This window comes from Poecile atricapillus, chromosome 1 (genome assembly GCF_030490865.1).
Source record: "Poecile atricapillus isolate bPoeAtr1 chromosome 1, bPoeAtr1.hap1, whole genome shotgun sequence".
Lineage (NCBI taxonomy): Eukaryota > Metazoa > Chordata > Aves > Passeriformes > Paridae > Poecile > Poecile atricapillus.
The window spans coordinates 52,138,634-52,154,143 of record NC_081249.1 but is presented as its reverse complement, the minus strand read 5'-3'; the positions used below and the strand labels follow the sequence as shown (position 1 = coordinate 52,154,143).

Sequence of the window (15,510 nt, the reverse complement as noted above, 5' to 3'; positions counted from 1 at the left end):
TACCCCTGAACTGGAAATTCAGTACATACTACATTTTCAGAGAATTTGGCCATCAACTAATTTTCCACACACACAATCTAAGAACCCATGTAGGTTTCATTTATCCACCCTTTAATACTTTCATGAAAACAAAGAAAGAATGCTTATCCCTGTACTGTGACACATCCTTCAACCTTACCAAAGACATTCAAAAATTCCAGGTATTTGATTTTACACTGGTATGCAGACTCCAAGCTATGAATTTACTGTTACAAAATACAATATTGTATTTCATTTTCATTGTTTTCCATGAATGCCAAGAAAATTCTCCGAGATTCACTGTCTTTGGAGTGCTTTTATAGTTTGATGTTTGCAGCTCTGTACATACTAAAACGGATTCATGATGATTTTAGACACTCACCAATACTTGTTAGGTTAAGTCTGCTTGTCCTGAGCTATCTCTAAGAGCAGTAGTTTCTTGCTGCCTACAGTTCAGTCAGATGAAGCAGGATTTATAAATTGATATATTCTTTACTTGAGAGATTGAGATGTAAATCTGCTGACCTCACAGACAATTACCATATGAAGAAGAAGAGACCTATCAGAGTACCCTTGGTATGCAATTATATATGTAAAGCATAGGAGATATTAGTTCAATGGGATATTAACATTGCTGCTGAATATTCAGTTTTCTGGAACTAGAATAAACTTGAAAAACAAATTAAAGCTATAGGAACAGTTGAGACTTGTGTATAATATAAAAATATTATTCAGCTGAGAGCACTGCTTTTCAGAGCAGCCCTCTCTAGGAATAATACACAATTCTGCCACACTAACCTTTTAAATATAGCATCTAGGCAACCAAATTGAAGTTCCTGATGATTACGAAGCCATTAAATTGTGATTAAAGCACTATAGACTATTTCCTTAACTATTTTCCTGTAGATTTCACAGCATTTTAGTACCAGCAGTTGTCTTTTCTATTTTCTATTAATTATCTTGCTGTCCATATGCTAGTTCTTGAAACACTCTTACCTTCCTCTTCTCCAACTGTGTCTTGATGGAGTGGTACTGTAACGTGCTATGTCACAGCTGTACTAAGGAGAACTTAAAATGAAAGCAGCACACTGTGCTAAGTGCTGATTATTGCTTTTAAACAAGAATCTTAAAAATACTGAAAAAGTGAAAGGTGATCTATAAAGCACAATTTCTTCTCAAAAAAAAAAAAGAAAAAAATTTGGAGTAGGAGTCATAATAATAGCAATAATAGTTCACATTAAAAAAAAGCTATTGAAATATTTTAAGAAAGTCATCCTATCAAGAGAACTAAAAGATTAAATTTTGAGGTTCAATTTAAAGTGCCAAGGATTTTGTGACTCTTGATTGTGTTTGCACTGCTACAATTGCTCACTTTTGTGTATCACTAGTATGGTTTTAAAGGGGCAAAATAGAGACAATTCTAAACCTCCAAAAAGATACTTCCCAGTCAGGCATAACTGATACTGCATTGTAAGTTCCCAAATGTTTTTTAATTTCTGTATCTTTGTAAATATTATTTATTTTAATTATTCTTGTGTCTTTGGAGTATTTTCAACTTAATTTTACTTGTCCAAGGGATGATAGAGAGGAAGGATATTATTAAAAAAACAGCCTTTAAAGGGAGTATCAAAATAAGAGCTTTAAATATCAGAATTTAACTAGTCAAGTGACTAGTATAAACGACCTGTTTTCTTTAAAATTAGCATTCCATGTAGATCTAGGAAGCATTTTAAACAGAGATGTAATTAACTTTTTACTTGAAGCTAGTACTATGAGCATAATAAACAGAAAATTGCAGAATGTTTTAAAATTTCAGTGTGTTATCGTTAACTTGTTGCTAACATGCTACCAATAGCTTAGTGCTAATAAAAGTCAATTAAATGCTAGCTCCAGGAAAACCATCTGTTGCACATTGCTTGAAATATAAATTTTTTAAAAAAATTTTAAAAAAAAAAAATCTGAGTTTTGCTTCAAGTCATCCCTGGATACACAGCTCATATCTAAGACCACTGAAAATATACAGGAAATATATTTAATAGCTTTACAGAATAATTTTGCTTTAAAGTGACCTCATCTAGTCACAGTCCCTGCTCAGTGCTTGTCTTAACTAGGTCAGGTTACTTAGCAACATTTTCAGTCATGTCTTGAATACCTCCAAGAACAGATCCCAAAAAAATCCAATAATTGTTATTTTCCTAGTATTTAACTACTTCCAATGTTATAAAAATAATCTTAGTATCCAACTGGGATTTTCTATATCCTAATTTGTGTCTGTTGCCTATTAATCTGCCCCCCCAACAACAGTCTCTATCCCCCCAATCGTGTAGATGCTGAGAGCAGTAAGGCTCCCTCAGTACACCCGGTTCATCAGACCCAGCTTCCTCAGACTCTCCTCACACCCTGTTCCAGCATCCAATCAGCATGGTGACCTCCCCTGGACTAACTCCGTGATATCCATGTCTCTCTTGTACTGAGGAATACAAAAGGAGACACAGCACTTTGTATTTGGTCTCATGGGTGCCAAATAGGGAAGGATCATCAGCTCTCTCACTCTCACTGATACACCCCAGAATGTTGATAGCCCTCTTGCAGAAAGGGTACATTGCTGTTTTACACTCAACGTGGCAATGTCCTTTTCTGCAGAGATGTTTCATAGACAGTTGCTCTCCAACCTGTAGCAGTGCAGAGGGTTATTTGTCCCTAGATTTCAGGACTTTGCATTTCCCTTTGCTGAACTTTGTGATGTTTCTCACTTTTGGGACCAGGCCTTTTTAATACCTTTATTGGTGATCTGGATGAGCAAATCAAGTTCTCCTTGAATCCTGAGTAAGTTTGCAGGAAACAAAATGTTGGGCAGGAGTGTCACATGCTGAAGGGTAGAAAAGCTCTACAGAGGGATCACAAAGGCTGCAGAGATGAGCTAAGGCCAGTGGTGTGAGGTTCAACATGGCAAAATGCAGGTTCTTGCAAACCTGCAGAGAGAGAACTCCATCCTATCAGCTAATAATTACTGAAGCTGCTAGACAGTGTTGGACCCCAAAATTATCCCTGAGGAACATCACTGGTCATGAACTGGACTCTTTACTACAAATCACAGGTCTCTGGGCCTCTCTGTCCAGTCAGCTTTCCATCCATTGCATTACCTGTTTATCCATATGTCACCAATGTGGTGGTAAGGAGGGCAAAGTAATCAAAACAAAGTACATTTTGAAGTTAAAAGAGTTGTTACCTGATCAGTATCTATTAAGCAACATGTGCTCAGCTATATTAAATAGTAGAAAACAACCTTATGACCCTGTACATAAATGATGTTAATCAGCTGGGACAGGGTTCGGTTCAGCCAGGACAGGGTTAATTGTTGCAGTAGCCAAGAGGGTGGGTAGCTAGGATGTGAAGGTTATTCTATACCACCTCATACCATTTTCCAGAGACTTGGGAAAAGCTCCCTTCCAGGTCAGGCAGTGCGGTAGATGGAGCTGTTGAGTATTGCTGTGTGGTTTCCCCATGGTGAACATGAGAGTCGTTTGCTTCCATCTTGTACACTTTGCCATTCATATAGTATTGCTGCTGCTACTGTTCTTTCCTTATCTAATTGCTCTTTCCCATAAATTGTTCTTATCTCAACCTATGATCTTTACCTTTTGTGCCCCCAGTTCTCCTCTCCAGTCCCGCTGCAGGGAGTGGGAGAGAAAAGGGGGGGTGGGTGGGGGGGGTGAGTGAGCAGTACAGGGTTTGGAGTGATTTAGTGGGAACACTACTAAATTGAGGAATACTACTCCTTACCATCACACTAAAGAGCTATCAAATTACAATTCTAGAGAGTTTTCTTGCCTCGCTTATTATCTGACTTTAGTCAAAGCTATACCAGCACTGAAATATAGTCTCAATGTACGACTACAAATCATTAATGACTGTTATGACCATCTATCAATATATCAATAATATTTTTCTTAATTTGAATATGGAGTAACATTACAATATTTCAATATGCTTCAGGATAAACTGTTGCAAATAGAAAGGAAAGGTTCTACATATCACTCCTCCCCCACTCCAAGCCAACAGGTTTTAACTGTGAAATTTTCGTAACCTAGATAATGAACATAACTAATAAAATGATCACTGAAGCTCTTCGCCATAAAAGATCATTAAAAGATTTGCATAAGGCATACACTTCAACTAAATGAAACGGCTTCTCCATCTGCAGTACAATCAGAATTCTCAGTAAATTAGAGTCCATATAGAATCAGTTCCTGTCACTGAGATTACTTGCACGCTCATAATTAAGTTTGAAAAATGTTTTGTTGTACTGGGACTAATGACCCTTGCAGTGCAAAGCACAGAACTGCATCTCTGAGAAGCTGAACACCTCTTACAACTTCATTCAAAGGCACTTGCAAACATTCAGCATCTCCTAGGCTTGGAACTGTAACATATTTTAGGGTCCTTTATATTGCTAGCATTAGGACTGGGTTACAGACACATCAATCACTTTATTCATTTATGTTCTTCTGGTCAAGGAATTTTTACTTATAGCCATTCTTCTGCTCAATGCATCAAAGTAATTTGAAGATTTTACAAGTTTATATTTAGCAATTCATTTTGAAATATGGTGAAATAAAAATAGGGAACAAGCTCTATCATTTCAACTCTCAAACTGCAGTTTCAAGATGCAAAATGATCATGGAGGCTTAAGCGAAGTTTCCTGACAGGTGAAGCACTGACAGATCAAATAGCCATATCTATGAGGTATTTCAATTTTCTGTTTGGAGCAATCAAGTTTAAGTCAAATGGCACAATAATGAGATGAAGAATCTTGTACTATGTCTTGGAAGGTAACACTCTCAATTTCCAAACATTATCTATACATTATAACACAAGCTGAACCATGGCCTTTACTGGGAGAGAGAAAGCAAATTACATTTGTATTCAAAACTATACCAAGTATGAACATTTTATTTTTTAATAATTTGCCAGGCTTTAAAACCAAACCATAATTATCTTTCTTAGGAAAAATATGAGTTACATTTCCTCTTTCAGTATTTATCAGTGTAGCAAAGTAGTTGTTGTAAGAAGGGCTAATGGTACATTAAAGCCACAGAGTCCATTAATCTAGTACAGTCTATTACAAACCTTCACCAATAAACACACAATGGTTCAAATTATTTGAAAACATCTTCTACTCTAAAAATAAATCCATCCCAACGAGATGGCCATCACAATTTCAAATTACACTTTACTCTGTTTTCTAAAGAGACATGTAAGTCCATACAGTATAACTTAAATTTCTGACAAGTATGACAAGCTGATAAATTGTGGACTTCAGAGGTTAGCTTCCCTACATATGAAGCCGCTTATAACTAGAAGAATAAAGAACTGTCTAAAAATTCTTGCTAGAAGAAATCATTAGCTTATTAATATGTTCCGTTTTGCTGCTTTGATGTTGTTTTTTTTAAAAAAGACATCACACATACATTTCACTCTACTATCATCTAACAACTCTGGCAATAAACTAGGAATTTAAACTGATCAAACATATGGTTCTGCAGATTGAAAGCTTTCAGAAATTGACAAGCTAGTAACGACCCAGATTGCAATTAAGAAGTACAGAAGTCTTAAATCAAGAGACGTGGATATTTGTGCTGCCATTTAAATTAGCAGATTCATTAAAAATAATTAAAAAATAAAAATCATACCGTAAAACACTGGCAGGACATCTTTGCACCCCAGAAATAAAACAAACTACATTACATTTGATGTGTCTAAAAAAAAAACCCCGATGACAAATTACATTTTTTTCCCTTATTACCTTCTTCCTTGTAAAGCTTTCATTTAAAATGTTGCCATCCAAATTCCATTTCTAAAAAGTACAGGGAACATATAGAATCTCCAATGTTCATTGTTCACCAAATTTTTATGAAATCTACCTTCCTCTTTTCTTCCACCAATCTCATGTTTTGCTATATGGCTAATGTGTTTTCCAAGATTTTTCAAATATTATCTGGCTTTCCTTCACTGCTTTTCTTATCTTCATTTCCTCATATTCTCCCCTCTTCTATGAACACATTTGCTCTTCCTCACTTAGATTTTGCATTTCAAAATAATAATTTCATATTTGACACTGAAGACGAAATATCCCAGTGAACACCAGGGATATTATACCTCTGCTCATGGAAAGTTATATATAACTTTATAGTTAACAAACTTTATTCACATTAGATAGGACATACCTGTGAGAACTATGCAGATAAAAATATGTATTCCTTGTTTCCACAGATTTCATGGTTAGGGAAATAGAAGTTATTCAATGTGACAGAAAATGTGTTTGAAATTATACATCTCCTGTCAACAGGATTCTTAAATTAATTGGTCTGCTCTTTAGGAGCTTTTTCCTCTTCAGTACAAAGAAATTTACAAGCTTAAATGTCTTGCCCTCATAACATGTTATGTGAAAGCAAAAAGAGAGTTATATAACTGTAATTTAGAACTTATATCAAGTCTGCGACTAGGCAAGCAGATTTCTTTGAAAAGTGAAGATTAAAACATTTATGGAGACTAAATGAAGCAAAATATTTCAAGAAAATATATTGATTTTCATTAAAATGCTATTGTGAAGACAACTGTGAATTACTTTCTACTTAAAAGTAATTGATGGAGAAAAGCTGTATAATATTTGCCAGGTATAATGTAGGCAAAGAGCTATTGTTTTATTACTTGGCTTTTTCAAATGAAGCAATGAATATTTAATTTCAACTATGTAATTAGCTAAGAAGCAAAATTATTCCAAGATGAGATTTAACTTGAGTCGTTTCTCAAAATTATCACACAATCGACCACATAAGCCACACCTACAATTATATTTTTACAAGATTATTTGAAAAACTTTGTCATGCTCCTCATTCCTAATCCAGTATAGAACTATTGTTTCTTTGGGGATTTTTATCTCAAGCAAACAACTGCATGACATTTCAGAGTTAAGGGAGTACTACTACTTCCTATTCACAACAAGCTTTTGCAATAACACTGTGGAAGAAGATTCACAGAGCTAGAATTTGAGATGCACCCATTTGAACTCTGAAAAAAGCTCCCTGAAAAGCTTTAGAGAAAGGGCCTTGTAGCTCTCTGGAAAGCAAGAGCACTATTTTTTAAGGAAACAGTGAATTTCCTATCCTTTTTTTAGCCAGTGATTCCCCTCAAATCCTCTGCATAAGACTGGAGGAGTTTGTTAACAAACTCCCTCTTGCCCTACTTTATGTTTTCCCTCATCACAGTCCATACTACTGTCCTGGAGCCTGAAGGAAAAAATGCTTTCTGTCACCTCAGAGACTGCATCTGCTCCTTGCCTGTGCTCCTCACTTTCCTCCCCTTTCTTCACATTCCCAAGTCTCTGGTGTTCCTCTATCACACTCCTCAGGGTATCTAGAACTGTGTAAGTTTTTCCTGGTTATGTATCCATGCAGAAGAACTAATAATTTTTCTCTTATGTAGGTTCTCTTTGACTGAAAGTGCTGTAATGAAGAGAGGCAATAAGGAACTCCTTCCGCACTCACAACTGGTCTTACACACACATTAACACAAAACAGTAAGTCAAACAGGCACGAGCTGACTCACGCTTAAACAAGGTAACACAATGCTTACGAAAATGTCACACACTGTGAAGCTTATCTTTCAGGGTTATGTTTACACTGGGTCAGAAAAAAATATTGTCATTTCATGGTGATTATCTGTTTTCTTGCAAAGCGAAAGCATGACTTGTGCCTACTCGCAAGTACTTGCCCTTGAGGATAAATCAGAGCTTGCTTATTAATTACAACTGACTTCCTCTATGATCTGCCATCTTTTTTTGGTGATTTCCCCATAACCCATAACTGAGATTTTAGATCTCAGTATTAAAAGAATAATAAATTATATACCCAGTATCTGAGACATGGCACAGATCTTTGTGAACTTCGTGATACATTAGATATGTGTTAGTCACAGGTCTTCAAATGTACTATAATAAATAATTTCATTCACTCAAAAATATTTCAGTAAGTTCTTTTAAAGAATCATAAGCAGTTTAAAAACTTTTGAAATCAATTTTTTCCTCTATTTTTTCATGTTCATGCAGTAAAACAAACTGAAAATATAAAAGTAATATATAAATCTAATAACTATATTGATAAAAAGGTTGGATTTTATCAAAACACATCTATTCAGTCCTAATACAATTTCATTTGAAAGAAGATCACAAGAATGCTGCTCTGACAGCTTATTTCTCTCCATTGACAGAAGAAGGTTTAACTGACTAGATTGGACCTGTAATATAGAGAAATCACAGAACTTGCTCCGGAAGTGTAACATGGGTATAACTACCTCAACTGTAGTGGTAAAAAATGCTGTTAAACCTGTAAATTGTAATGTGTTACTAGCTACAGAAAAGAATAAATAAAATAAGGACTTAAATGCTGAACAAGAGAATGAGATTCATTGAAATGTGTTCTATTACTTCAGTATTAATTCCAGGAGAGACCTAAAGGGACCATTATTCTACATAAACGATATATAATTACTCTTTATGTAAGTTTAATTTCATGAGTCAGATGTTTTTAATTTTGTCAAACTATGAAAACCAAATGGCTACCAATATGATTTAATTTCTGAGTAAGCAGCATATTTTTGTTCCATTGATTCTGGTTAAATTTTGACATTAATTCCATACCTGTTCTCTCACATGAAACTAGAAAAATATTAAATATTACCAGACAAAATTCCTTATTTCTAGAACTTCCTGTCTTAATCTACTTCACAGATGACTAAAAGGGTGACTAAAATTCTTGACCAAAAAACCCAAACCCACTACCCAAGAAAACTGCCCTTCATGTGTTCCCATGAAGAACAATTACAAAGCTTCCCTAAAGCTAAAGCGATTAAAAAGTATTCTAATGATTTATATACACTTTACTATTATCACCTATGCATCGTAACAACTTATATACAGCTCTGAATCAGCAGTGTATCCATCACAGAAGGCCAGTTGTTGCAACTTCACTGAAATTCATAGAGATCACCAGTTTGATGGTTTCAAAAGGACCATTAATGAAATAAAGCTCCATAGAAATACAGAATATAATACAGAATAATTCCAACCCAAAACCTAACAAGTAACAAGTTTTTTTTAATTATAGAGGATATATAGGATTCACAAGATTATAATTTAGATATTCCAAAACTGCCTTACCATGGTGTAGTTGTGAGCCACCTTCATAAGCTCTGTGCACCCTTGTGCATCAGCAAATGCTCGTATTCCCAAACAGTTGGATGGGTGCAAAAGCTTCATTAGAAAATGGCAGCAAACCTCAACTACTTGGGGGAGCTGGAGGAGGCAGGCAGCTGCTAGGAGGTTTTCAATGGTGTCTTCTTTTAATTCCAGGCAGCCTAAAAAAAAGTATTGATAACAAATGCAAACTTGTTTACTTAGTATTTACAAACTAAACAACATCAAAAGATGTTTTTATAAATAATTGTAGCTCTATATAAATAACTCTTCAAATAAGGTGAAAAAAAGAAGGATTAATCTCCCTGACTGAACACCCCAGTGACCTGGAAATTACAGTATTAGAAATATTTTTTTTTAAAGTACTATTAATTCAACTATATAACAGGCATAAAAAGAGAGACTGTACTGTGTGAAATGGAAGAGAAGACTTGGAATATCTTGATATCAACCAGGCTGTGGATGGTTTTTTGTTGGGTTTCTTTTCTTTTTCCCTTTGAAATTTGTGATAAAACCTGTGTTATCTTCAGTGGCACAGAGCAAACCTCACAGCATTTTACTTCCCTGAAAAGAATGAAATAACTGCCTAGTATAGTATGAATAAACCAATACATACATCTTCAAAACAAGGCTTAACAGTCTTCAAACAGGGTGCTCATTTGTAATGTGACTTTGGGATTAATGTTATCTGAGTAACATATGGCAGGCTTCTCATAACACATAGTTCCTCTAAAATAATTTATATTAGGGAAAACAATCATTAATACTTATATTGCACTTAATTCTGTAATTTCACAAGTCATTATCTTCACCTTGCAGACTGACACACTTTTATTTATTAAAAAGGTAAAATAAAATAAAATAAACTTTAAAATTAATTTACTTTAGTCTGGAATATTTAATTTGTGTTATTATGCTCCTCCCAACCATAATATTAAATTTTATTTTTACATTAGAATCTTATAAATCTCTTGCATTAAAAACTTAAAAAACTACAAACTAAAAATTACAAGAATGTTTTGGAGAACTGGAAAAGAAAAAGAATAGGAAAATAAGATGTACAAATTTAATACAAATTGTCAAAAATACTTCTGATTTTATTGTGCTGTGCTTGGAAAAATTATTTCCACCTATAAGAGGCTTAAGCATATATTGATCTTTCTCTTAAAAGTATTATAGTTCAACACCTAGATAAACTCACTCTTTTTTCCCACACAAGCTTTGTATTTGTTGTCACATAAAAATAAAAGAATCTAAAAATCTTAATAATTCTATTGCATAGCACTAAGGAGTCCTAAAATCCTCAATTTTGCAACAGCATGCCATTGAAAAGACAATATGGTTTATATTGCAATACCAAACTCAAAATACTGTAACGTTAACATGGCACATCTGATCTTTTCTCCTTTCACTATATCTGGAGTTTTAATGCAAGATGGAAACTGTGAAGTCATACTTTCCTAGATTTGGTTATAATACATCCTTTCGCAAAGGTCAGAGCATCCGATCAAGTGCGCAGCCTAATTTCAGGGGGTTCCCTCTACTTATTTTTATTCTTTTTTTAATGTCACATAAATTTTTCTTTGTTATCTAACCTTTTCTCACAATTTTCATACACCACATCTTTATGCAGTGTGAGCAGAAGGCACACTCAGCAGCAGAGTCTTGGCTGACCCATATATTCATCAATGACACTCCCACATTCACTGCACACCTGCAGGTAATGGCTAGTTCAACACACAGTCTATTCTCTGATAAGACAGTTCCACTGTGTAAAGTGGAAGCATCCAAAAGATAGTGGTCAGGTTAAAATTGATCATCCTGGTACCAGAAGTTAAAAATATTAAAAATGTGGAAAACACCTTTGAAAATTAGATGAACTGAGAAATGGAAACAAACCCCACTCGCCCCCACCCAAAAAAAAAGCCCCAAAAATCCCAAACACCCCACCCCCCCAAAAAAAAACAAAAACAAAAACAAAAACAAAAACAAACATGAATTATAAACCTCCACTTCTTACATGCTATTTGTTTTTGAACAATGACCTCAAAAAAAGTCTCTGGCCCTACAAAACTTGATCCAGGTAGCATTTGTAAAGTGATGTAAGTATAGAAATAGGATACTTTCAGTATTCTAACTTTATCAGGAAAGATATCAGTCTCATGGTTTGGCCTTTTTCTCTCTAAAGGTAGCTACCCTTGGGAGAAGAACACAAAGGAATCAGTTGAAACTACATTGATCTATTTGTTTTCACATTGAGATATTTTTCACTTAAAAATGAGATATTTGCTCACTTTAAGGTACACTAGTCCTGGAACAGTATTAGTTGGGAAATAGTAGGATTAAACTAGGTTTAAATCAATAAAGAATATTATCTGTTTTATGAATCATCTATTTCTTTATGTAACTAACATGGACATTTTGAAGAAGATGCTTCACATTTTTATAGAAGAATGTGAACACATTTCTGCTTTACATTTTAATAGAGGAAGTAAACATACAATGGCTTCTGGGATATCTGGGTATATGAATATATTGTAGCTTGATTTATTTTAAACTAAATTGAGATATACTAATTTACTACTTAATATATCTATGATAAAAGCTAGAAAAGTACACTCAGTATGAGCTAAAGAGTTTATTGTTCTTCATTCTTTTAGCTTAAACAATAGGTTTTTAATCCATCTAAACGTTTTGCAAATCTTCCTTATCTTCCTTTTTAAACATCAAAACACCTTCATAAATTTGTTCACAAGGGCTGTATTCCCTTTTTCAGAAGTGTGCTATGACATTTTTATGCAAATTCCTCTAGGATATCAAGTGTTTAGCATGGTCAGAGTTTGAAAAAAGAAAGCAGTTAAGGGGCTCTGCATATAACATATGAAATCTTCAGCCAGTTTTATATTGGCAATTAGAAGATTCAAGCATCTATTTAAAAATGTTTAATGGGCTATTCAAGGGGCATTAATATTACTGCTTCTTCAATTCACCTCCCCCTCACATTTTTATGCAATAAGAAGTTTGCACAAATGCCTTAGTCTGAGAAAAACAAATTAACCAGAGCTAAAAATCTTCTTTTGTATTACATTAATTAAGATGAAAAAATATGAAGAAAAAACAATCAAAAGAACTTTAATGTATTCTAATTGTTATTCTAAATTATAGCTGTATTTGTGAAATTTTTATGTGCATTGCTTATGCAGAAATTACAATGCCTGTCTTTAGAATGCATTCTCATAACAACTACATAAATTTTATTACTTCATTATGAAAAAGTGAAGAAGAGATAATATAAGAATTCTCTGGTCTTCTGCTGCTAAGCCTTTTCCCAAGTTCACAGACAGTTTTGACTTGGGGTTGGTTTGTGGATTTGTTTTGTTTTTTTGGGATGGGGGTTGGTTTTTCTTATCTGGGTTTCTTTGCTGTGAGTGTTTGTTTTTTTTTGGGGGGGGGGGTTGTTTTGTTGTTGTTTGTTTTGGGGTTTTTTTGTTTGTTGGTTTGGTTTTGGTTTTTTTTGTTTTTTCCTTTTATTTTCTCTTCTACACTATTGACTATACTCTAGAACTACTTTTGTTTACAGGGGATCACTGTGCCTTTGCCCACCTTTGTATGATGCTAATAACGTCAGTGTGCATCACCTGAATAGCCCCCCACAGCTATTGACCAACAGATGGGACCTGTGGTGGGACAACTCAGTAGGTACAGGTTATTTGCTGTTTGAATAAGCCATGAATTTTAACTTAAATGTGTAGCACATCATAATATCATTTTACAATAGGTTTTTTTTTTTTACAGTAGTTTTTTTTTTTCTCTTTTGTAATTACATACTTACCCATTCATAGCAAGACTCCTCAACATTCCTAAGAGCACTGTGTTTACAAGGAAAATCATGGAAAGTGTCAAGGAATTAGAAACAAAGGCTGAAACTAATTCCTTGTAATCAGGTATTTATCTTCTTAATCTTTCTATTTCATGTGTCTTGATCATTTGTGTTGCAGTTTTGAAATGTTGCTGAATGGAATTATTTCTACAGACTAATCAGCTTTAGGAGGTCTAATTTTTTTTTTTTTTTAAAGGCAGTAAATGGTATCAAGATAATATTTATTCATCTTATGCATAGCAGATTGACTACAATAAGAAATTGCTTTCTTGAAACAGCATCTAATTCCATTGAAGAATTGAAAAAGCTTATCAAAAAGGTGCTATGCCTCACACTGCTATAATAAATCTTTTTGCCATTGCTTGTGTTAATCATTCCAAATCTCAGGTACTTTGAGATAACCACCTGACCTAATCAACCAAGATCTCCTTTTACAGTCCATGGAGAGAAATACAAGGTCTCAGAGCAGTTTTCACCTGCTCTGTTTCAGTCATGAACTGCAGAATGAGATGAATCATTCCCTGAATGGCTATTTCCTGATTTCAGCTACAAAAGGAGCAGCTTCATTTGACTAACCAAGACACTACTGATATTCATATTTGTTGATATTAATTCAGCTCATCTGCTCCCAAACACAGCAATGGAATCATTAGAGCCATCAGGTTTCAGGTGATGAAACACTCTTTGGGTTCAATTCTGACGATCAATTCTCTCTGTTATGGTCAATTCCTGGCAGTGACGTGTGTAAAATCACCTCTTATGTCTACCCATGAACACCAGTCAATGAAGAATGCTATAAAAAGTATCTTCTGTGTAGCAGAACATCTTTAGTCTCCAGTTTGACCTATGCCTTAAAAGATAAATTCTATGTTGTATTGTATTCCATACTTATTATAAAGGTGAAGATGTTTTCAGAAAAGAAAACAGGACACATACTTAGCAGAGGTTTCTTCTGATCAAACTGTGTTTTATTTTCTATTAATTATTTGCTGCACACCCCATGCAACAGTTGTACTTGAGGAAGAAGGCATTCTGTGGCTAACTGTGTTTATTTAGAACCATAGAATGGTTTCAGTTGGAAGGGACTGTAAAGATCATCATTCCAGCCCTCCTGCCATGGGCAGGGACACATCCCACTAGACCAAGTTTCCTCCATCCAGGCTGGCCTTGAACACTTCCAGGGTGAGGCATCTCCAGCTTCTCTGGGCAGCCTACTGCAGTACCACAACACCCTCGCAGTAAAGAATTTCTTCCTATTATCCAATCTAAATCTACTGTACTTCAGTTTGAAGCCTTTATTCAGTCTGTATGTGCTCTTGTATATATTCTCACTCCACCTCTCTTGTAGACTCCCTTCATTTAAATATTATTATGCATAAAATAATTTCATAAATTACTCCAGAGACATAAATATGCAGCTTGTAAAAAATGAAAAAGCCACCATCACAGTAATATGAGAATTCTTAGAAATTAACTAGAATCACTTTTAAAATACTGCATAATTATTTACACTCCAATGATATATCTTTGAGTAAGTGGACTAAACTGGCCTAATCATGTGATCCTTCATCAGTACTGCCAGTCCCCTTTATTTAAATAGCATGGAAAATTACAACATTGCAGAATGATAAGGAAATGCTATTAACAAATTAAATCCCCCTGAGCAGGAAACTTCTTGCAAATGTCTGGCTAAAGATCAGAAAACTATATTAACCAAAATAATCCACAATGTGTTACCTTTTCATCTCCTGTTCTAAAAAATCCCTCTCAAAACTACAAACCAAAACACCTCTGTTATATAAGTGAAATGTCAGGTTTTAAAGAAAATTTGTCTACTGACTCATATACATCAGCTTTTTAGAGAGGGACATTAAATTTTTTCTCCTTATGCTATTCACATGCCTTAGCTCATTTTATATACTTGAATTTAGTCACCTATAAGATATGCATACAAATAACAGAACTAAAAGCAGCAAATAATTTTAGCTGTGAGCCTCATCTTCATAAAACCTTTTTATCAACTGTGAAGATATTTTAGCACTCTGAGATATGTTTTTACATTAGTTACAGAGAAATTGTCAAAGTATGATCATTCCTGGGATTATATGCTAAATATTAATGGTTTTTACTTGCATAGATGACCATTATGTTAGTTATTTTTTTTACCAATAATTCAGATAATTGAATTTGGAAATTTTAAGCTTAATTATGTACATAAATAGAGGAATAAAAACTCAGAGATTAAAACAAAAAAATATAGCCAAGATAAAATTTACCTCAAAAATACACAAATATAAACAGCACTTACTGATTAAATAAATAAAACAGCAAAAATCTTGCACTCATTCACAAAATAGTT

At 34.2% G+C, this 15,510-nt stretch overlaps 1 protein-coding gene across 1 annotated transcript in view; it reads right to left on the bottom strand.

The window, feature by feature from the left end:
- Positions 1-15,510, bottom strand: part of KLHL1 (kelch like family member 1) — a 180,368-nt gene that overhangs the window by 94,666 nt on the left and 70,192 nt on the right. Inside the window, exon 4 of the mRNA XM_058829544.1 lies at positions 9,236-9,432. Within this exon, the coding sequence (XP_058685527.1) occupies positions 9,236-9,432 (197 nt within the window). The remainder of the gene's footprint in view (positions 1-9,235; positions 9,433-15,510) is intronic.